The sequence below is a fragment of the Silene latifolia genome, chromosome 5 (assembly GCF_048544455.1).
Source record: "Silene latifolia isolate original U9 population chromosome 5, ASM4854445v1, whole genome shotgun sequence".
Lineage (NCBI taxonomy): Eukaryota > Viridiplantae > Streptophyta > Magnoliopsida > Caryophyllales > Caryophyllaceae > Silene > Silene latifolia.
The window spans coordinates 84286173-84310504 of record NC_133530.1 but is presented as its reverse complement, the minus strand read 5'-3'; the positions used below and the strand labels follow the sequence as shown (position 1 = coordinate 84310504).

The following is a 24332-nucleotide window of genomic DNA, read 5'->3' as shown; positions in this document are numbered from 1 at the left end:
CAGAGGGAAGTCGCGCTTCAAGTAGTACATAACATCGCTGTCATCTGCTCCCTGTACCTTCAATATCACATGAGTTTCATGCTTGATTTTGATGGTTCCGTCACTATTGATGCGTTCAATTGGTGGCGGTGTTAATAGTACCATTTTGTGGTTCTAATGTTTTACGTCAATTATAAATTTTTACGTAATTTTAAGAAGTGATAGAGTTTACTGAAATTTACACTTCAATTGCTGATGAAGTTGATCCAATATATATACTCCCTTATATAAGAAGAGGAATGCGAAAGTTTACAAGTATCAGTAAGTTTTCCTTGTGACGGACATATTCGTTATAAGTTTGTGACGGGTCAAGTACTATTCATGCGGATAGATAAGACAAAACAGACTGTTACTCTCTAGACGCTCTGCTTTTATCTTATCTACCACATGGTAGTATTTGACTCGTTGTAAACTTGCGACGAATATATCCGTGATAAATGAGAATTTGTGTAAAAGTATATGAAGTTGAAGCCCCTTGGGAATTGGGATACTTGAGCATCGTGCATATTTATTGACAATTAAGTAACTCCAATGTATGGGGAATACGATTAGTGACTAGGGAAATAAATTCGAGGACAAAACAAATACGGAGTATAGAAATCATAAAATAATACTTCCTCCACTTTTTTATATATATATATATGACGTTTTGCATTTACGAGGTAAACCTTTGACTTTAATATTTACAAAAATATATTTGTTCAAAAAATATAAAAATGATACCATTAAATTCCTTACGAAAAACTCTTTCATATGAGTGTACATATCATAATATTTAGTTTTATATTTTAAGAGATATTGAAGAGAGAAGGGAGTGTCTCAAAATGTGAGAAAGTCATATATAAAAGAGGGAATACTGTTTTGTGAGATCACCATTTCCTTAGTTTAAACATTTATTTATTATATTTATTGCCGTTTATATTACTTTTTTGGTATCAATTATATGTACATTTGATTAAAATTTTGCTTATAATAAAAAGATAGACAAATAATTGAGACGAGAAAAGGTATCACATCTATCTATCTACTTCCTCCATTCAACTCCACTCTACCTATTTCTATTTTTTACACTATTCACAAATGCACATTCAATCTAGATTTTCTCTCAATACATAAGTGAAAATATATTCATGTGGGATCTTGTTTGATTCGTCTTTACGAGTACATTAAAAATATTTAACTTTTATAATTTTTGCAAATACGTAGCTAACGATATTTACCGCGTAAAACACGCGTTGGCGAACGTGAAAAAGCAAAGTGGTAGAGTGGAGTTGAATGGAGGAAGTATCTATCTATCTATATCTATATCTATCATCAATCATATCATATAAAAGTATAATAGAAGAACCACTATACAATTTTCTAGACACGTGTCGCTCTATCATACATTATTTTCCCGCCTAACGCAAAACCCTAAAATAATGCTTGCTCTGAATCAATTTTTTGCCGTCATCTTATTTACTTGCCTTAAAAAAAAAGTTGCCATATTGTGAGAATATAATATTGTAGGCATAAAATATCTAGCATAATATATTGTATGATATTTAGTAAATATCTTATTTAACTGATGTATATAATTATATGATAAAATATCTAGCATAATATATTGTATGATAAAAAATCTTATTTAATTGATGTATTTTTGGATTTCCCAAAAGCTTACTCTAAAAATGAAAACATATACAGAGTTTTTTGAAACAGGAGTAAACGTACAGAGATTAGCTGCAGGGATTGAAAATGAAAACATATACAGAGATGTATATAATTTTTGGATTTCCCAATTGAATGTAAACTTTTAGTTTTTTATGGTGTAGTTTTATTTTTTATTCCCTCCACGTTTTAGAAACTGCAAACTATATTTATTTATTTTTTTTTCTTTTTTTTTTTTTGCCAAAACTCTAAGATTAGCTGATTTGCTACAATTAGATAATTGGGCTAATATTACTAATTGGACCCGCCGTATGCTATAGAACGGTCTCAAGAGTAGCTGATTTTCTATTTATTTATTTATTTTTAAAAGGGAAATAGCTGAATTCAATACGGTAATTCTTTTGATTTCAAGTAGGAAACAAAGTAAAGAAATCTTATAAAAAGAGAAACAAGGGAACAGCGAACAAGGAACAAGAGTCTGAGTTTTTCTATCTGTTGTCTCTTCTCTCTGCTGTAGACACCATCGTTCATCTCCATAGTACTCCGTATGTTTTTATGTTCTCTTTTTATCTTTTCCTTTTCGCCTTCTTCAATAATTATTTTGATTTCATGTTGGAAATAATTGATTCAATAAATTAATGTTAGATTTGATTATACTCTCTACCTATCTTACTTGTTTGTAAGTTAATTGTTGTATCTTACTTGTTTGTAAGTTAATTGTTGTTTGATAATCACTGCATATGTTTATTTACAAATCCATATTAGATTGATTGTTATAAATTAGTAATCATCTCACGAGTGGTAATAGATTGATTGTTATCTTATAATTAATTAATTTGGCAAGATGTCTGAGTGAAGGTTTAGATTGATTGTTATCTATTCTGGCTTGTGACACCCTCTCTTGTTAATATTTTTACGGTATTGATATATACAGCCCATAGGGCTGCATCTAAGCATTAAATTCTATCAAAATTTCTATTTCTGTTTTCAATGTAAAGTAGAATCTCAATTATCAATTAAAACAATAAGTGTATTCATTTACTCCATTAGATAATTCCTTCTTAAACCATCTTAAACCATTGTACTGATAGAAATTCCTTCATATTGTCGCCAACTACAAACAATATATAACCTCCATTATTGAATTTTCATTTTACAGTAGAAATTTCAGAACTTAATTTTCAAGAGAGACATATTACAAATAAGTTTTTTTCAATTATTTATTTATTTATACTATCTAAAAAATTGTTATTATGCTTGATTATTTTTGCAATTGAACAATAAAATTGCTGATGTATGTATGATGCATTTTGCTGATTAGCTTGTATAGGTGTTGAATTAATTTTTAAAATTATTAGAGCAAATTTAGTAATTAGGGCAGATTAGCTTATTCTTTTTCTGTAGAGGGACTTTTTTTTCCAGATTAATTAGCTTGATTTTGATTGAGGTAATTATATGTAATCTGAAAATTTTCGTTTTTTTTTTCTGTAATTAGGGCAATTATTCTTTTTCTGATAGAAACATTATACTTATTTTGTATATTATGTGTTTTTTCCCTCCAAAATTAACCATGCTTGATTTTGCTTGAAAGAACAAAGAAGAAGCATATATTTTCTATAATATTGAAGATTTAGATGCTAATATTGATCTCAATTATCATTGTGATATATAATTTGGACTTTGTGGAGTAAGTTTAGATTTTGTAATTTTGGATTCATTCCCAGTAACTTTGGTGCACTGAATGATATTGTACGATTTTATGGCATTTACTAGATGAATATTTAGTTATTAATAAACTTTAATTTAGATTCCCTTGAAAGATTAAATTAGCATTAATTATAAGAATTTACAAGTTCTTATGTACAGCCCTATGGGCTGTATCTATCAAAACCGATATTTTTATTATTATTTGCCTATTGCAAGACATCTGATTATCTCTAGTCTCTATTGTAGGCCAGCGGACATGAATGTTTTAGCGGTAACAAATGATAATAATCTTGTACGATATAGCAGCTTATCTCCTTCTTTTGGAGGTGATATCATCGCAAAAAACGTAGAATCTACCCTCTACACTTCTTGTTCGGTTTCCCAGGTCGTGAAAAATCGTTACGTATTTATGGTGGGTGGGGCAACTCACGGTCTTCCAAGCCGAGATGTTTTTTTTTATGATCTCCATCAAGTTGGGCATGGTGGTTGTAAGCGCACACCCGGTCCTCTACTCCATGGCCCTAAATCTCATCCCACCCTCATCGTAATGGGCTCTAAACTCTTTGCCTTTTCCTATATCCTCGGTGACTCAAACCCTGATCATATTTGGCAATCCCGACCTCCTTATGAGGTATTGGACACTGTTTCTGACTGTTGGCAATGGTGTACACCACAACCTTTCCCCGAGTTTCCCCCTCCATTCGATGATAATGCCTATAATGTTGTTTCGTATGTCGCGGATGAATCTATTGATACTCTTTACCTAAGTTTAGGCAATTTCACTAGACGTAATACCCAAGGGACTCTTTGCATCACTTACAATACTTACCTTGACAAGTGGGATACTCGTACCCATCTACCACTCCCCTTTTACGGTGAGGGTAAGGTTTTCGATAATCTTTTTTATGGCTTCCCTTGTGGCATGAGTGCTGGCGATTTCTTTTGTCTAGGCGTATATAAGTTATATACTGATTCCACCAACCACAACTCCTTTTCTTCGTGTTGGGTTGAGCTACGTAGATACTCGCTTGATTTCGGTGTCTCTGGACCATTCCCTTCATATTTGGAGTCTCTCTATGTCCTAAGAAAGGATGTTGTCGCTATTATTCGAGCTAGAGCCACGGGTTTATTGGAAAAGTTCAAACCACATTTGCTCGAATTTGATGTGGTTAAACTTGTGGACACAGAAAGTGACGTTCAAGCCTCGTTTGGGTCTATCATCATTGATCACCACTCCTCTTACAGGCATAATCAAGGCTTTGATGGTAATTTTCGACAGCGTTTATTTCTTTTGCTGCTTTGAGACTTCTTTTAGGTTTGCAGTTTACACAATGTTGATGTTATGTGGCACTTGTTCTTCGTGGACAAAATTTTGCTTGCTATATAAATTTATTTCCAAACCCATGTTTCCAGTTTCTTCTTTTAAAACTCGAATTTATTAAAAAAATCTACTTTTTTTGTACTTAGTTTCACATTGTCTTTGATAGGCCTTTGTGTTGTATACTATTGTTCTTGTATGTTTCATGTGATTAACATGGATAAACAATTGCAACTAAAAACTCGTGTTTCAATTGTTTTTCAGCTATTGTTGGTGTTTGTTGGGGAGCAAGTGAGCAACAAAGGTTATAAAAAAGAGTGGTGGGATTCGAACATGGTAGTTGTTGCCCAACCTGTGGCACTGCTCACCAAAAGAAACAGTACTTCGATATGCTGCAATCTCTATTAATCCATTGTTCCCTCGCCGTACACTGCTTCTATTCTGATAACAGCCAGCCATGTTACATAATTGCCATGTTGATTATAGAAGTTGCAGTACCATCTGGTTAAGAGTTAAGACTGATGCATTCACAATACCTATCCGATCATTTAAAAGCAATGAACTTACAAGAACTCAGCCACTTCCTTTAAATGACACAAAACAGATTAAGCAATCACTGCAACAAAGACAAAGGGGCAGATCCTGAAGGTGATAAATCAATTAGACATCATCCATTAATCCGTTATGTGATGAACGTAATAAGATGCAAGCACCGGCCGTGAGCTACGATAGAGTGAACCAGACCAATGAACCTAAAGGCGTGTGGGGAGAAAACAGTAAACTACTATAGCTGGTTCATAAAAGTATAAAACACAAGATTTTGTCAACCTAAAATGAAACTATTCAATGAAATTAGCTATTATATAATTATTAGTTAACAATAATATGAAATTAGCTGCCAAAAAAAAAACCATAATATGAAATTAGTAATATAACATAAAATGAAACTATTCTATGCACGCAACAATCTCACACAAGACTCCATTGCGCGACAATAATTACTGACTTGCGCAGTTCAATCATTCGAAACTTTTCCTTTTCCTTCTCACATGCATTTCACATTATTACTGTTCTTACACTGGCAAAGAGCTTGAGGTTTAGGAGGGCATAAAAATACAGGGGGGAAAAACTTTAAAATACAAGCTTTCATATCATTAGGCTGCAAGAATTTCATCATATTCTTTTTTGCGCTGGTAACAGCCACCCTCCACCCCTAGTTACCATAAGACAACAACTAAAAAGAATGGTGACAAAATTTAGCAAAGATATAGTACCTTAAAGCTAAAGAACATGATCAAGTCTCAATGTGAGATCGTCTCCCCCTTTATCCCTTCTCCCTACACCATGAGCCCTAAATCTCCTGACCCCACCCCATCTCAATAAAAGACTCCCGGCATGCAGCTCGTGTATTGGGCTAAATAAATTATCCCAGCTAACGTATTACTAGATAAATTATCTCAGTTACCTATGCATGACGTCCGAAGGATGTATTAATTTTCTCCAACCTTTTCATCACTAAACGCCAAATCATATATTTCAGAATAGCCATCTACAAAGTGCACGTCTAGGCCTTCCTTCACATTTGATGCGAGTTCATCAAAGTCCCTTCGGTTGGCAGCGGGGAAGATAATGGTCTTCACACCACTCCTCTTAGCTGCTATAGTCTTTTCCTTCACCTGATTTCACAGAAAAGAATGAGATTCAACATTTTGAACAACAATTTATCACAAAAGAAGAAGAGACAATCAAGAGTAAAAATTATCGGGATGCTGAATTGCCAATTCAAGCTACTAATATTGCTACCTAATAAATCGTAAATGCTGAATTGACATAACATAGATAGAAATAATTGGTGTCCTTAAATGGCAAGAATTTACCGACACAAAGTAACAAGGATGAAAGCTTTCGCTCAGAAATTAGAGTCAGGTATTAGATGTTCTATTTTCTGACAGTGCGAACACCACACAAGTTTCATGTAATGTGAACTGGACAAAATAACAATAATTAAATATAATTACCTCCATCAACATTGACCGTTAATTTGGTGGTCAACAGATACCAACATTGACAGTTAATTGCTCCAAATTCATGTATATATATATGATGTAAAGTGTCGTGTTTGATTTATGAAAACTAACTATTTTGATATTGTTATTTTTGAAAAGTTGCAAATGTTGTGGACTGTGAAGAAATATTGGTGTGGAAGTCTACATTATTTCGCCACCAAAGTCAATGGATACAATACAAGCTGGAAACATAGCAACAAGCATTGAAAAGTATTCAGCATCTTACCCCGCCAATTGGAAGTATCTTCCCAGTAAGAGTTACTTCGCCAGTCATTGCCAAATCCTTCTTGACAGGCTTCTTCATAGCGAGAGATAACATGGAGGTAATCATTGTGCAGCCAGCACTAGGGCCATCCTTAGGAGTGGCTCCAGCTGGAACGTGGAGATGAAGCTTGGTATTAGCAAAGAAATTGTCCGTGGGTTCCTTAGTAAGCAGTATTGCCCGAGAAACTGTGAGGGCAATTTGTGCACTTTCCTTCATCACGTCCCCAAGCTGTCCAGTTAGATTAAGTCCCCCTTTTCCTTCTCCTTCTTCAATCTGGGATGTCTCTATGTAGAGAGTTGTTCCTCCCATCGCAGTCCAGGCTAGACCCATCACTACTCCAACTGGGGTATGATCATATATACGATCTGCCTGGAAAACAGGCTTCCCCACATAATCAGAAAGGTTTGCTTGGTCGACCAGAACTTTCTCTATGACCTTGGCTTCCTCTTGAGTGCTATTGACTTCGATTTTATCCTACCAAGAGAAAAAAAATAAAAACACACCGTAAGTTAGAGCAGAAATAACGTAGTAACACCCAAAACTCTCCGTTTACTTATACAAACTAGCTAGTTGAAGTAAACCTAGAGCAAGACTCATTTACTCGTGTGCAGGGATACAATTGGAATTAACAAATTTGGATTGTAATCAAAATGCCGAATTAGCAGTACGGCTACGGAATTTTGTAGTTGTTCCAGAACACATGGCTACATGCTCACATATAAAAAACTTCCTTTTGACTACAATTCCAATTTCCAACGATCCGTATAAATTGAAACTTGTGGGTCTGTGGCATACCATTGTCACATCTGGACTAGAATCATTTGTTTGGGGTTGCCCTTGCCCAACATCAGTCTGCAAAATTACATCATCTGAGCTGATCTTATCAGACTGCTCTTCATCAGTAGAGACTTCTTTTTCAGGTTTATCTTGGTTATCCACCCCCATCATAGTTCCAGTTGAGTCAACAAGGCTATCAGGTTTGTTCTCTCTCGAGTCCAATGTTGGTGATACAGACTCGTTTACAGCACCTTGCCGCACAAGATGCAGAGCAATCTGGAAGAAATAGTTCATTGAATAAGTACAGTATGGGAAACTGTCCATTTCAGATGAAGTCATCAAAACATGCTCATCACGGAAACAAACCGAACTAAGAAATAACCTTGCGGTAAATCTTTTCAATTTGTTTCTGAAGATTGCGCACCCCAGCTTCCCTGCAGTAACTCTCAATTAAAGCAAGCAAAGCTGCATCTGTCAAATCAACCTGAAATAAAGGTATCATCATATGTTTATACTTTAACAACTGACAATAGAAGGAAAGCAACCAAACAAATTCAACTCTAAGTCTCTGACACAGATCACATAAAGTGCTGGAAGCATTCGGTATTCATTCTTCACCTGCTCAGCCTTGATACCACATGTTTCACGAGTAGTCTTTTCCAGATAGTCGCGTGCAATGTGCATTTTCTCATCGGTAATATAGCCTGCAATAGAAATCACTTCCATACGGTCCAAGAGAGGGCCCGGGATCGTTTCAACGACATTAGCAGTGCAAACAAACAAAACCTGCAGAAGTTTCAAAAGGAAGAAGTAATGTGTATGAAAACAAAAACACAACGCTGTGAAATTAATAGTAAGAAGATTATACTGGAAAGTGGAAACCACGCTATGGCTGTATCAAAGAAGACAATTCAAAAGGATCACAAGGAAACTTCAGATTTCAGAATAGAGTGGAACAGAGCTCATTTTGTAGACCACTAAAATGTCCACCGCAAACAAACGCCAGGGTCCTCAGAAACAAGTAGAGCATCCCCATCCCAATGCCATTAAAAATACAAGAAAGAAATCCCTTTCGAAATTCATCCACTGTGAACGTGAGAGATCATCTCACACTTGTTACGCAAATTGAAATGGGAGACAATGTTACCATTTTCCCAAATATAACACAAGACTCTTTCGAGCAAGACATAAACACTTGAGGTTAGCACTCGCGAACTAGTGAAAATACAAAAACTGAAAAAAAAGGCAGTTGAAGATTGACGAAAAAAGAACATATGACTAACCTTTGACAGATCAATCGGGACATCAAGATAGTGATCTAGAAAATTTGCATTCTGTTCAGGGTCAAGAAGCTCTAACATAGCACTTGCTGGATCACCAGCATGCCCTCTTCCAAGCTGCAACAAGAATGAACGTAATAGGGAAGCTTTAAACTTTCATCTATAGAAATTAGTACAGGTACATCAAACTTTTACATGTGGAAGGGTAGATCTCTATGTTATAACTAGGAGACCAATTTGAAAGACTCCATCGCACATTATTATTTAATACATCCTCCAACAACAGTTACCTTATTACACGCTTATCATCCCTCACAATTTTATCAATAGAGATATAAGCTTGCACACAAGGACACTCTCCGCTCAAGGTGAAGTCCTAACTTATATACAGGAGTTATACGACAAGCTAAATCAAGAAATACAGAGTTACAGACATATACTAGAGACAAAAAAAATTAAATGCGCATATCTGTATGTTTTTACATATGTATCATCGAATATTCATTTATTTATAAGACTTCATAATTGAGGGCAATAAAAAGCTAAAACATTCTTATTCTAGACAACGACCAATACAAGGTTGACCATGACATTCTCAACAGTTACTGATTAATACACTAGTTTCCACAAATAACACCAGTAATTTTTTTGTACAATAGCTGAAGCCAAAACAAAAGAGCGGGGATGTCACAAATCCATCCTAAGGATAGGTTCAGAAAAAAGCACAAATGCATGCAAGGATGCAACTGAGACTAACAAAGTAAAATGCCATTTTAGCATGGTTCATAAGTCTAGCCTGAACACACCCAAAAAGGAAGAGCGGACAAAATATAAACATGGCAAGAACAGCAAAGCACAACAAAAAAACAAGTGTATACCTTGTCGATTTCATCAATTAAAACAAGAGGGTTAGCTGTGCCTATGCTTTTCAAACATTGAACCAGCTTTCCAGGCATAGCTCCAATATAAGTACGTCGGTGACCCTGCGTTCATTCAAGCAAATAAAAAAAGATAACACGTTTATTTACAAGGATCGTATAAAAAAACTCAGAGCAAGCAAGGTGCTCGTTATACCTTGATCTCGGCAACATCAGACAATCCTCCGACTGAAAATCGGTAGAATTTGCGATTCAAAGCACGCGCTATGGAACGACCAATACTAGTTTTCCCTACTCCGGGAGGACCAGACAGGCAAATAATTTTTCCTAGGAAGAAACAAAGCACAAACACCAATTCAGGATACTAAGGCCTCTAAACAATGTGTAAAACTAAAACCCCATGAACATTGCTATTTAGGTCAGTTGAAGCCGGATATCTACTTTACTTTCTTAAACATGATCTTGCGAAATATAAAATGACTAGCTCATTAAAAAAAAATTCAGCATTCACTTCCATATCCAAACATCAGGTAATAACACTCTTCTTCCTACATCAAAACTATACCTACCAACAGCCAAGGCTAGAAGTTGGCTGATAAAATCACACCTAGGCAGATGGTTCAAATGTAAGATGAACTGATGAAGAAAATGAATTGCGCTCATACTAAATTTTGCATACAGTTAACACAGCATGAGACAGCTTGGCAATTAAGAGTGTGTGCTCACAACGAGCAGTTACTGAAATAAAAAATCTACAAAAATTAAGAGAATAACATTCGATTAACTGGTATAGAAATGAGGAACAAATGGATAGCTAAAGAATGTTTAGATCAACCTTGTGCTGTTCCTCGGAGCTTTCCAACTGCAATGAATTCCAATATCCGTTCTTTGACATCAGTCAAGCCATAATGATCTTCGTCAAGTATCTCTTGTGCACGCACAACATCAAAATTTTCATCACTGCATCAATACAAATAACAGTAAGTACAAAGAACAAACTTGGTCAAACAAACATAAGATACAGTTAACAAATTTACCATTAGAAGAAGAATCCTTTACACGAGCCTAAATCATACTGAACCAAAGATAAAGAGTAGTGCAAATAAAATTAATTTCTCTTGGGAACTAAAGACCAAATGCATACTATCAAAAGATTTGCTCAAAATTTTCACAATAAACAATCCAACAAAAGCAATAAAGACATCATTTCAAGTTAAATGTGCCAACATAAGTAGCAGCGGATTTTCAAAATTCCACCTCAAATAATGGAATGTCATTATATGTAAAAGTGAAGTGAGAAAAATATTAAGTAGAATATACAGGTATTTTCAGTTGAGAGATACTTAAGAGCGGAGACAAAATAAAAGCCCTAACCAGCGAGCGAGCACTCCAACACTAACCTGTAATTTCCCCAAGGCAATGCTGTTAGCCAGTCAAGATAGTTGCGAGTAACATTAAATTCACTCGAGCTGGCCTCCAACAGCTGAAGTTTTGTAAGTTCTTCTTCTATAACTTGTAATACATGCGCTGGGATTTTTTCTTTGTTTGGTCCAATCCTTTCCTTAAACTTCCCTGAAAGAAAGGAACATTGCTAAGGAAACAATATCTCAAACACTACGATTCGGCGAACCAAAACATGGGTTTCCAATTATAAAGACGTATTAATCTTTTTGTTTAGGAAAAGTAGCAGACGACAAATCGACAACATTACACACAATCTTTTTTGCAAAGAACCAATTAACCAGCATTCCAACAAATTTGTGATGGACACTGATGATGAACTTTGATCAATCATGGATTAATTTAAGCCAATTTTCAGTATATTACACAACAAAATTGGTTTTCAAAAGAAGATTTCTGTAACTATCTACAATATACATATTTAAAAGGTGGGCTATTGCAATTTTTCTTTTTCTAATGATGATAAGGGTACATAGACAAGTGAGGAAACTAAATAAAATAAATAGCCAACTTAAAACAAGATGCATGCTCTACTGCAAGGATATTGGAATACGCCAATACGTAATACTAACCAGTAAGTGCAGTTTTGTCATCTGTTTCAAGTCCCAGCTCCTACAAAGAAGAAAATGAATAGGCATTACGGGCCAACCATAGCACGCTGACACGACAACACTAGCATTACCTTGACGCCTCAGAGGCTCCCATTTATGGCGGAGCTAGGGGTCGGATGTACATAATAAATTAATCCTTCTTAAAAACAAAACAAAAAAAAAAAAAAAATTACTGATTCACTCAAGAGGGAAGTTGCATTGAGAAATGCATCAATGGACTGTTGATTCACAATATAAGAAGTGCGAAGGATTTAGTGAGTAAGTTGGCTTTATTTGATCATCTTCGAAACACAGATCCATACAGAGCCCAAAGGATACTGAGACTTTTAGAAATGGAAAAGTAAGCTGCCACAGATATAGACAGTGATAAAAGGGAAATTCATTGGGTGTCCCTAAGATTTTGCACTGTCCAAATGTTCGAGTGTAATATTCATGAGTGTACCCTTAAGGAAAAAAAAATTGTATATAATCCGCCCTAACCTAATTATGAACTTTGAGACACTTGAAAGCTACTAGTTAATATATTTTTTTAAAAAACTGGTCAATTTTATCCCTTAAACCCCCACCCATCACTTCCCACCATCTCCAACCACTCTATCTCTCTCCTATTTTTCTCTGTCTCTACCAACTCCCTATTTCACTTAGCCACCCAATTAACATGCTCTCCCGCCTCCACTATCAGCGCAGAACTCTACGCTGCATAACCTCATACCTATGGCCACAACTCTTTATCATGTTCTCCACCATGAAATGGTCAGGTGATTAATGACGATCATGCCAGGCTAAATTTTTATCAAGAGTTTGATTATTCAGCTTGCCTTGACTTTAACGCTATGTTACTCCAACACTTCACTTAGCTGCCATGTCGCGTAACCGACACATATCGTGTCCGACACAATATCGATACTTCGACACTTCCCATCAGACCAAAAAAATAAAAATTTCGCACAAAATAGCCGTATCCGACACGACACCCGTGACGAGTCGGGGTACACGGCTTTAACGTTGACAGTGAGTGACTGTAGTGACATGCAGTGGAATGATGTTAAAACATAACATTTTGGATTTACTTATGATGAATCAGTAATATGTGGGTGGATGCGGGAGATTTGGATGAGGGATTTTGTGGAGTAATATATTGTAGGTGTAACATCGATGCATGTGCAATGATTCTGAAGAAAACCCTTAGGAACACCAAATGGAATTTTCTTATAAAAGAAGAAAAACAACTGTAAATAAATTAACATTGAAATTTAATACCTTCTTAATGGCCTTTAGTTGCTCATTTAGAAGATAACGGCGTTGTTCACCGCTGATTTTCTCTTCAATTGCTTTCGCTATGGTTTCCTAAATGTAAACGAATGTATCAGAAAGTCTCAAACAAGTGTAATAAGTTTAAGAATGTAGCAGTACAGAACCATCTGAGGCAATACCTGAATTTTACTAATTTCCATTTCTTTCTTAACTAGTTCAAGGGAAAGTTGTAAACGCCTTAGCACCTGAAATATACGGTTCATGATATGAGTTACCAGGCGAGTTTGTCAGCAGATTCATACATACATGATTTGGGATGATTTTTTAGCTTATATGCTACTTACATCAAGCTCTTCAAGCACTTGTTGACCTTGTACCCTATTTGCCCCAGAAATAGCAGCTCCAAAATCTGCTAATCTAGGATAATTGAATTCACCAATATGCTGAAAGGTAACAAAGAGTAGGCAGGGTAAGCATGATTACATCATAAAGGGGGGTTTTGTCACTGCACCGATCTTTCTGTTGGAAAAGTGGAAAAAAACACACCAAAACATCTATAGTATGGTGGAGAACTTCCACTGCTAAGTGCCAATGTAATAGCTAGGGAAGAACGGAATTCTCAATAGTTAAATGCCCAGGTGATGAATGAGCATGAACGAGTCACAAGGACTATTTTAATTTGGGCTAATATTCCACCACAATGACGTTTTCAATGCAATATTGTAAGATATTAAACTTTTCATTGATAGGTCCATGAAATCACCAAATAAAAAAGTTACGTAAAACTTGATGTACAAGGGAAATGTGTAAGGCCCACATGAAATATATGGAAAGTCATTCTCACAGCCAAACCAATTGTGAGGTTATCATCTACTACAAAGCTTTGCACACAACGCTTACGCTGATATCCAATAGACAATTCCTACAGTACAATAAGAATTAAAGTAAACCACGTTAATAGCACAGTACATGACTTTACCTTAGTATATGTTTGTACGTGATCCCTCCAAAGAGAACTTTTCTGCAAGACATCTCTCACAGTTGATATAACCTCAAACGATGTAGCTTTTATGACATCATCGTCCTTGTCATATGGTAAATCCTACATTAGAAAGAATAGTTTAGTTGACTGCAAATCACTTCAAGTAATTGACCATCTACTACGTGGAATTTCTAAATATCTTGCCTTCAAATGATCAACATTGACAGTAAGAGGATCTTCCTCCACCTGTATCAACATAATCATGTAAACAATAAGGTTTTCCCTTAAGAGACAAAGAGTAAGAAAAAAAAAAGACAGGAGGCGAAGTAGTTGAAAAGTACATAATGTAGAGCAAAGTTTATGAAATAAGTCTAAGCTTTGAAATAAAAATGCCGCCTAAGCCTGTCAATTTCTTAACAAGCTTTGAGGTCTATAAGCTTACCATCTCTGTTATTCGGAGTCTGCGATGACCAACAAGAATGACCTGTTCACCTTGGATGGCAGTAATCTAAAAGGAGAAAAATGACGAATGAATAACTTTCTAGAAAACTAATAATTTTGCTCAACTAGAAAGTGATGATCATCCCCAAAAAATAAAGAAAATGAATATAGTTCAATGAAAAGAATACCCGTGCCAGTGTCCCAACTTTATGCAAGCGATTCAACAATTCTTGCCCTTTATAGTCATAGATGTTCTTCTCAGGATCAGAATCAGGCTCATCTTTTACAAGAAACGCACCCGCAAATGGGGCTTGTCTCCTTTGACTCTCTTCCAGTGCTGCTAGCACTTTGGGATCCTATAGAAACATATATTACACGCCAAACAAACCTCCGAATGAAACTATACTTGCAGAGTTGCAGTAAACCTTAAAGCCTATTATGTACACACGAAATAGGAAATTTCCCCTTTTCCTAGGCCAACTCTCTTGTCAATAGGCCTCACAAAAAATAGGATGACAGAATAATAACCAGAAATAATCAAATCTGTTTACTAATAGGTTCATCTCCAATTTCTATCGCAATGCCACCTGTGGACGTTTAAGCAGTGTTGCCATCTCGCCAACATAGCAGTCATCAATACTATGAATTTCCTTTGTCTCAACCCTCAACGTACAAATTATTCTCGCAACATCATTATCATCTTATATAAAGTTGTTTTGAATCTGGCATAAATAACATAGAAGTAGACATTGAACGGTCAAAAGCCTAGATAAAAACGGTGTGTAGTGGAGGAGCACGGGGCTAGTAAGCCCTGTCGCCCCTTAAGCAGTCAAAAATATTATTTTGCTAGATTAATTTTTTCCAAGTAATCTATTGCTTTCTATATTTCCCCCTAAAATCCTACATAAAATGGTGTGTAGTGGGGGGACGGGGGCTAGCTGGCACTGTCGCCGTCTTAGGCAGTGAAAAAAATGAAAACTTTATTGTTTCCCTAAGTTACTCTATTGCATTCCTGATTTGTCCCCCTGATATTTTCGATCTATGCTCATCCCCATAACTTCGAATCCAATCTCCGCCCCAATGCAGTTAATCAAGTTCTCAATAAATGTGAAGACTTTCATAAGAAAAATTGTTCCTGGTGCAGAAAATCACAATATCCTATTCACATGTTTGCAAAATGATCACTTCTGACTAATATCATAAAGCAATACGGAGTTCTCGCAAATCAAATACTTCTTTTGTTCCAATTGACTGTACACATTTTCGAAACTCTCCCACACATATTTGAAACACGTAAACAATCAAATCCAAAAGAGGAGGTACAATTCCTTCTTCATACCTTGACGTAGATTGGCATGTAAAATCCAGGAAACAACGGTCGATGCGTAAGCGGCAACGCCAAAACCTACATCAACAAACACAAAATTCACCTCAATTCCAAACAATCCAATCACAACAACATACATAAGTCCCGTAAAAACGACGAAACGAACCGTAAAACAATCTTCAGGGCGAAAAACCGTAGGAAGAATCGCATTAACCGAATCATCTTCGTCGGCGGAGTCCACCTCGGATGCGGCAGCGGCGACCTTTCCGGCATCTTCGCTAGCGTCGGAGGAGGAACAGAAGAACACACGGCGGTGTAAATTAGGGTTCCGGCGAAGCGAGTAGAATACTCGGCCGAACGCGGCGGAGGAATCGGGAATTGGACGAGCTAGCTTGGGGGAAAGCGGAGACTGTGAGGCGAGTCGACATAGGAGCTTCAACATTTGGGGGAAATCGATTTGGGAATTGATAAAAATTAGGGTTTATTGAAATTGAAATTTGGTTGGTGATTAGAACATTGTAGATGAGGAAAAATGGGATTTTGTGAAGTCTTAAAAATGTCTAAAGCCCTTCATAAACCCTTTGGTTGGTTTGTACTAGAAGTAACTTCTTTTATGTTGTTGTGTGTCTATTTCCATTATCACAAAATTTCACTCCAGACCTATCCGTCTAAAGTTATAGACCGATAGTGTCACTCTCATAAAATGAGGGTGGATAGTGCAAGTAGGTAGAAAATGTATCGTCACTTACCCTCTCACTTGTATTTTGTGAGAAAATCATTATCCGTCTATCTACAGCTTTAGATGGATAGTGTTCGTCTACCATGAGACGGATTGTTCCATTATTATCCTTGTGTCCATTCTCAAAAATATGTTCAGTTTAGGGATGTCGCTTAGACAGGTTAAGGATATATCGAATCGTAATCACTTTTGCTCGGGGTCTTGTGAAGAAAAAGTAAAATTAAAATTGTTGAGTGTTTGAAGAGTCAAGGGCGAGAACACCTAAGAGGGGGAGGGGGTGAATTAAGTGTCTATTTAAAAATTTAAGCTTAATGAAAGCTTTTTTTAAAACTCTTAAACACTTTAGACCACACTTAGATGAAAAGAGAAGTTGATACTTAGAACTATAGAGTTATAAATATTCAACAACGATTCAGCAAGCAGAAGTCACTGTGTACTCGACTGTTGATTCTGACTGTAAACCTCGAGTTTAGAGTGGCAGCGGAAATAAAACGAAATAGACACGACTAACGATGTTTTTAAAAACTGGTTCGGTCACTACTCTGCGACCTACATCCAACGCTAATTTATTAAACGTCTTAGAAGTAAACTCATACAAACTAAGACCACCCCGAATAATAAAACAACTCCCCAACCTACTCCGGTTGCTAATGCTTAAAAGCTACTTCGCTTCCAAGACTTTTGCTTTGGGCTACTCCGCCGAAAGACTTCATGCTCAAAAGCTACTCCGCTTCGAAGACTTCGTGCTTAAGATAACTCTATCCTAAGACTTTGGTTTGGTTCTACCTGGTTGTTACAAGACTTCACTTATCTCAATGTTATTCACACAATTGAACGGAGGAGATAAAGTTTAAGTACAAAACACGGGATTCTCGAACTCGACTAAACGACTAAGTGCAACACAACAAACTCAATAAAAGACTCAAAGAGAAAAAACAAACTTGCAAAATGTGACTCAATAATTTGTAAGTGATAAACGATTTTGCAAAGTTAATTTACTCGATAAAGCATAAGTCTTTTTCAGTTTAAAACTCGTTTGTTGCACACTTGTAAAAATGAATTAAGCAAGGTATTTATAATGTCCAAGTAGTATACTTTACACATTAAAATATCTCACACTCATTAGCACAAGTGATTAAAATAATGTAAATAGTTTGCTTGGGCAACATGCACAAGACAACCAAATTCTTCCTCAAGCAACCGAGTATTCTTCCTCAAGAAACCGGTCCCTAGGAATGCAAGAAATCAGATTGTACACACACAAATATGGGTAGGGGTGGGCATAATCCGGTCCGGACCGGAAAAATGGACCGGTCCGGACCGGAATCTAGTGGACCGGAACCGGAATTAAAAATTCCGGTCCGGTCTCTGGTCCACCATTTTCCAAGATTCCGGTTTCCGGTCCGGTCCGGGACCGGTATTTTCCGGTCCGGTCCGGGACCGGAATGCCCGGAATTATTGTTATTTGCATTTTTTTTCTTAAAATTGTATTTTTATTCCGGCCCGATCCGGTGCAATGGACCGGAATTTTTGGACCGGAATTTGAAAAAGTGGGTAATTCCGGTCCAACCAGTCCGGTCCGGTCTTGGACCGGAATTTTTCCGGTCCGGTCCCGGTCCATGAATTTTGTCGATTCCGGTTCCGGTCCGGTTTTGGACCGTTGCCCACCCCTAAATATGGGTTGGGTTTTTCATCAAGAAACAAACATAAATGGTTGTGTTTATGAGAACCATAAACATTTCCATAAATGTAAAAAACAAACAACGCATTTATAGAAAGCGCTTATTGTGGAAGCAATAAACTTTTTAGCAAGACATTGAAAGCTCTATTTTCTTCAAAGAGATCAAAACATTTTCAAAAAATTATTTGTGAACATTGAAAGCATTTTAACAATAGTTCAAATATTTTCGAAATAATTCTTTGAAGGACGAGTCATAAGTAACAGTTGACTTAACTGGTGTTTTTGCACCTAGACATAAATTCGAGTTAAATATCTCCTTACAACACATGACTTTAACAAAATTGACAATCTTCATCTTTGATCTTCATGATGTCTTTCTTGATAACCTTGAACTGATAATTGAAACTTCATGCTACATGGTTAAAACTTAATAGGCACACAATTAAATAACAATGAGATTAATTTGTCTTAAGGCATCATCAACATTAACTCAATCAAATTGGGTTTCTTCAATGTTGCTTAGTAAATTATACGAGTATACGAATTAGGTAAAAAAAAACAACACTAAAAAAAAGCAATTTGATTACTGGCTAGTATAAATATAGGAAGGACAATTATCTTACGATAATGATCATCTTTTCTCACGCCGCGCAACTGCACAACTTAGATGGTCACCGATGGGTCATAGGGATGTCAAATTGATAATTGAGAGTATGAGACTAAATTCAAATAGTTCCAAAGGTTAAAATATAATCAAATTCACTAGTAGAAAACCAGAAAGAACATGGCCAAATTCACTATTAGAAAACCCGAACCAAATCCAAACCTGATCCACTCATACCCGAACCCGACCCAATAATTTTTCCCCGAAAGTTAAGACTTTACTAATCTTGAAGTTCAATTCTCGGCAATAGTCAAATTAAGTTTTGGGTCGAATCTTTAAATTATATTGCGGATCGTGTTTGGATGCGAATGGGTGATTCAATAAGTAAATGGATTAGATTTAAACCTCGCAAAACCTGATCTAGTTTGATCCAGTACCATCCCTACAAACACGAAGCAAAAATGAGAAGTTAAGCAGTAACTAAACACACCATCGTGTTGGCATTTCTAACTGACAATCAATTTACTATTCCAGTACCTTATTAGCTACTCTCAGTATCAACGATAATGGTATGAATCGTTAGAAGTAACCTTGTTCGCCTTTATTCTTCTCACTCTCTTTTTCACTTTCATTTTCGAATCGGGTCAAATTATTTCGAGTTTCAGATTAGTTCAGGTTATTTTAGGTTAACGTCCTTTTCGGGTCAACTATTATCGAGTTATTCGTGGACAATAATCAGTTTGCAACAATAAGCATTCGGGTCGGATTATAGTGAATCAGGTCAATTCGGGTTTGAGTCAAACTCGAGCTTGTGTGCAAGTGTCAGATCGGTTTTTTCGAGTTGGGTCGATTTATTCTGATCTAATCTCACTCACTTGAGTTGATTTACTTACTAAAAGATAAATGTAAGCTTGAAATACTCAACAAAGATAAATGTAAGCTATTGACTAAAGAGAGGGATGAAATTTATGAATCTCTGGACTCTAAGCTCACAAAAATAGAAGTACATGGCTATTCTCCTTCAGTGTAAGAGCATGTGCACTCATGGGGTGCCCCAAATCTTCTCTCTCATTTCCACATCATTTTCCACTAATTATTTAATCTACCCTCCACATTTCACAATTACATCCTACATCAATGGGGTTCCCCAAAGTCATTTTTCTACCTTTTCATGGCCCACCATAAATTTTTCGACTACAATATTCGATAATTAAAATACATTTTTCTACCTTTTCATTTGTTCATATGCATGACTTTTGCATTTGGGAACCTACCCTATATAGTGGGCAACCCCAATAGTTGGGACACTAGAAGCATTCATGGGGCTCCCCATATTAGGAGAGAGGTAGCATTTGGGGAACTAGAATCCCACCGATGCACATGCTCTAACCCTTGTTCGTTCCCAATTTGTTCACCAAATTCAAAAAATTAAGAAAATTGTTTCCCCTAATTACTCCTTACGATCATGGTGAGATTTCTATCTGGTAACATTCTTCATCTCTCTCCTTTCAATTGTTGTTCTCCATTTCGATTTTATTCTCATTTTGTTCGCCCTTTTTCTGATCCCCAATTGTTTCTCGATTCCGTTAGGGAACAATGTCGATTAGGGTTTTCTGGAATTGATGTCCCCGTTTCGATATTTCATCAATTGTACTCTCTTCGCCCCCGTCCTTCTATTATCGTCTTTAATCAGCTGTTTACTGCTATGTCTAAGATTAAACCCCACCCTCCTTTCTCTACTGTCATTACCCTCTTCAATCAGCTTGAATTATTCGGTCGCCGCCCCAATATGCATTCCATTGGTATTCTCGCCAAGTGTTATTGTTCCTTGGGTCGTGTTGATTTTGCCTTCTCTCTACTGGGTAGGCGCCTTAAGCTTGGCTATTCACCTGATATTATCATCATTAATACTATACTCAACGGCCTTATAGAGTCTGATAAATTACACCATGCTGTTAAATTATTGGATCGAACTGTCAAGCTTGGGATACAACCCGACCTTTTTACTTACGGTTCTATGTTCAAAGGTCTATGCCAATCTGGCGACAATCATGGTGCTCTTCGCTTGCTGAGAAATATGGAGAATAAAGCCCCTTTTAAGCCTAATCGTGTCATTTATAACACCATCATTGATAGTCTTTGTAAAGACCAATTGTTGCCTCAAGCCCTTTGCCTTTTCAAGGAGATGAAAGCCAAGACCATTTTGCCCAATGTTGTCACCTATAATACCTTAGTCCGAGGACTTTGTAGTATAGGGCGTTGGGATGATGCGAAGGAATTGTTAACTGAGATGTTGGACAACAACATTGCTCCGGGCGTTGACACCTACACCACCTTTATTGTGATTCTGTAAAGAAGGAAATGTTGAAGAAGCAAGGGCTATTTTTGAATTCATGACTAAGAATGGTGTGCACCCTAACATTATTACTTATAATGCCTTGTTGGATGGGTACTGTTTGCGTGGACAAATGGAGGTGGCGGAGAAGCTCCTAGGTATTATGGTAAAAGATGGTGTCGTGCCTAATGTTGTGACTTTCAGTACCTTAATGAATGGATATTGCAAGTCTAAAAAGGTTGACAAAGCTTTGGAGATGTTTCAGGACATGCATCTTAAAGGAACACATATAGCCCCTGATGTTTTAACCTATTCAAATCTTATAGATGCCTTGTGCAAGGATAAGAGACTCCACCTAGCAATCCGTCTTTTTAAAGATATGGAAGATCAAGGTGTAGCACCTAATGTGGTCACTTACAATGCATTGCTTGACGGCCTTTTAAGAAATTCACAGATTGATGCGGCAATCTCCCTACGTAAAGAGATGGAGAATAATGGAGTGGCACCTAATATTGGTACATATAATACCATAATTAATGGCCTGTGTGAAGCCAGACGACTAGTTGAAGCGGGGGAGGTGTTCTCTACTCTAGTAGCCAAGGGGTTCTGACCAAATGTAGCTACCTATAATATTCAAATTAAAGTTTTATGTAGGCAAGGATTGGTTGGTGATGCAACCAAACTTTTAAAGGAGATGGTGGATAATGGATGTTCTCCAGATGAATGCACCTACAATACAATCATTAATGGATTTCTATGTGCTAATGATATTGCTATGGCTCTGGAACATCTTCACTATATGAGGAGCCAAGGATTTGCCGCTGTTGCCAGCACTGCATCTTTGTTTCTCGACTTACTCACTTGTCCTAATGTCAGGGATGCAGACAAAGCTTTGGTTCAAAAATATTTTCTGGATAAAAATGGTGTGTAGCTCTTGCTATTTTGATATTTGATATTTTGAGAAACGACTAATGAAGGCTTTGACATATTTTTAGCTCTATTTTGCTTAACAAATTAGTTAAGCGGCTGATACTTTCCTTATAATCCTAAAGCTGTTTTTTTTTTGTGTTCTAATCTTGTGTTCAATTTAAAGTTTTTTTTGTGATTATAAAAGGTTAGGGATTTCATTTTATCTCTATCTCGCACGATGTTTTGTTAAGTGGCTGATTAGTATAAAGTATATAAACCTTATATTCTATTGGGTAATTTTTTTAAGCCCCAAGCAGTCATTAGCGAAGTTATACTGAATATTTCTTGTTTCTTGTTTAATTGTCACTAGGGGAGCAGGAGTAGATAATGGATGTAGCAAATTGCAAATGCTAATTGAGAAGCTGGTGATGCTCTGACAAGATAAGTTGAACAAGGTAGGTAGGTGACTGAAATTGCAATGTAGAGACGCAAACAAAGCTGTCCTGCTGTTGTTTTTTGGCAACCTGAATTGTGTTTGCTTCTGAGTTCTAACTTGTTTGTTTTATATTTTTAATGACCCTTTTGATAAATTTAAAGCAAACAGCTTTTCTTCCATCATATCCGCAAAATGTTTATGTTGTTATCCATTAACCGTAGAGATATGAATGGTGAAAAGAATCTTTCTGTGTACGGTGGCAAATGTGTTACCAACATGGATTCTCTTTTTATTTGGGATGATGAAGCTGATCGTTTGCGAATTCCGAGTTGAGTCTGTTTGAGTTATAATTGCTGTCATAATCCTCTTTTACTAATTTTCCCATTTTTTGTCAAATTTTAACAGCTTTGGCGGTAAGCTTTTGGAAACCCCTCTCTTCTCTTCTTACTTTGTTGGTCTTGGTTTTTCTCCTAGATTTTGGATGTTTTTGCTTTCTTTGCAGAATGCCAATCATTACTGGCAGATAAGACAAGGGTACTGTCAATTTGGTAGGACTATGACAGGGCTGGCTCACAGTCAATTGTGCAAACGGGCCCGTCATTTCGAATATGGAAAAATCCGGGTTCAGTCGGGTCATTACGGGTATGTTATCAAGTTATTTAGAGACAATGGTCCGTATGCGGCAATAAACACTATTGTCCGCACAGATGAATTAGGATCAAATCGGGTTGCGGGTCAAATTAAACTACGGTCCGTTTGGGTCGAGTGAGTTTTGTCAATTCTAATCTATAGTATATGTTGTTGATGTGTAGTTACGGTCGTCAGGTGGATCGTGGATGTATTGGCAAATTCTTTTTACATTTATGCCTGTTCATTCTTACATTTATGCTTGTTCATTTACGTTTTTACAGGAGTAAACAGTTTTTTTCTGGAATAAAGTTTTCTCGAAGCTGTTTATGTGCAACAAATAAGACATCACCAGGGCATTGGCATTATGGAAGGGAAAACGGCTGCATTGGGACTGAATACTGATTATGGCAAGGCAAATGGGGCAGCAATTGATGATCCTAGAATCGGATTTGGTGAAGCTCATGAGTCATGACGTTGTTGAATGCTTGGAATTTCCCGACAAGCTATTTGGGGAATGTTGTTATGGAGATCCTTAAGTGAACGTTTTGACTCAATTCTTTTGCTTTGTATAACAAACTGGTAATCGGGCGACTCATGACAAGGCACATTACATACCTGATACCGCTTAGATTTCTCAGCGATGGGTTGATGATATGTACCCGGAGCCTATAACTGATATTGTTTCTAGCGATATTATATCGGAATTCACGTGATCAATAAAATTCATCGACTCATCGTCAAAATACTTATCACTACTTCCAAAATTGAATCGAATGGAGTGTTGTCAAACTTGACAAGTCGATATCTACACATATTGTACCCGATTAATTGTTTAGTTGGATGTCGTCATTTATATTAATTTTCATTATGTCTCACCTATATTTATTAATTACGTAAATTAGAATCACCTTTTAAGTATTTGTAATTTTATCTCTATTTAAT

At 36.5% G+C, this 24332-nt stretch overlaps 2 protein-coding genes and 1 pseudogene across 2 annotated transcripts; 2 read left to right on the top strand and 1 right to left on the bottom strand.

Annotated features, from left to right (window-relative positions):
* Window positions 1-2104: 2104 nt before the first annotated feature.
* LOC141657691 (uncharacterized) lies at window positions 2105-5230 on the top strand. Its single transcript, XM_074464998.1, has 3 exons — window positions 2105-2234; window positions 3643-4661; window positions 4979-5230. The coding sequence occupies exons 2-3, from the start codon at window positions 3653-3655 to the stop codon at window positions 5023-5025; spliced, it is 1056 nt and encodes a 351-aa protein (XP_074321099.1). The 5' UTR covers window positions 2105-2234; window positions 3643-3652; the 3' UTR covers window positions 5026-5230.
* A 503-nt stretch (window positions 5231-5733) lies between these two features.
* Window positions 5734-16748, bottom strand: LOC141657689 (lon protease homolog 1, mitochondrial-like). The gene is made up of 20 exons (XM_074464997.1): window positions 16223-16748; window positions 16069-16134; window positions 14918-15085; window positions 14731-14796; window positions 14493-14534; window positions 14286-14408; window positions 13651-13749; window positions 13486-13551; window positions 13313-13399; window positions 12014-12053; window positions 11381-11552; window positions 10816-10940; window positions 10177-10307; window positions 9981-10085; window positions 9106-9219; window positions 8441-8608; window positions 8205-8306; window positions 7841-8098; window positions 7007-7519; window positions 5734-6390 (listed from the first exon to the last, which is right to left on the bottom strand). The coding sequence occupies exons 1-20, from the start codon at window positions 16496-16498 to the stop codon at window positions 6205-6207; spliced, it is 2907 nt and encodes a 968-aa protein (XP_074321098.1). The 5' UTR covers window positions 16499-16748; the 3' UTR covers window positions 5734-6204.
* Window positions 16749-20454: 3706 nt separating this feature from the next.
* Window positions 20455-24246, top strand: LOC141657690 (uncharacterized; annotated as a pseudogene).
* Window positions 24247-24332: the final 86 nt, after the last annotated feature.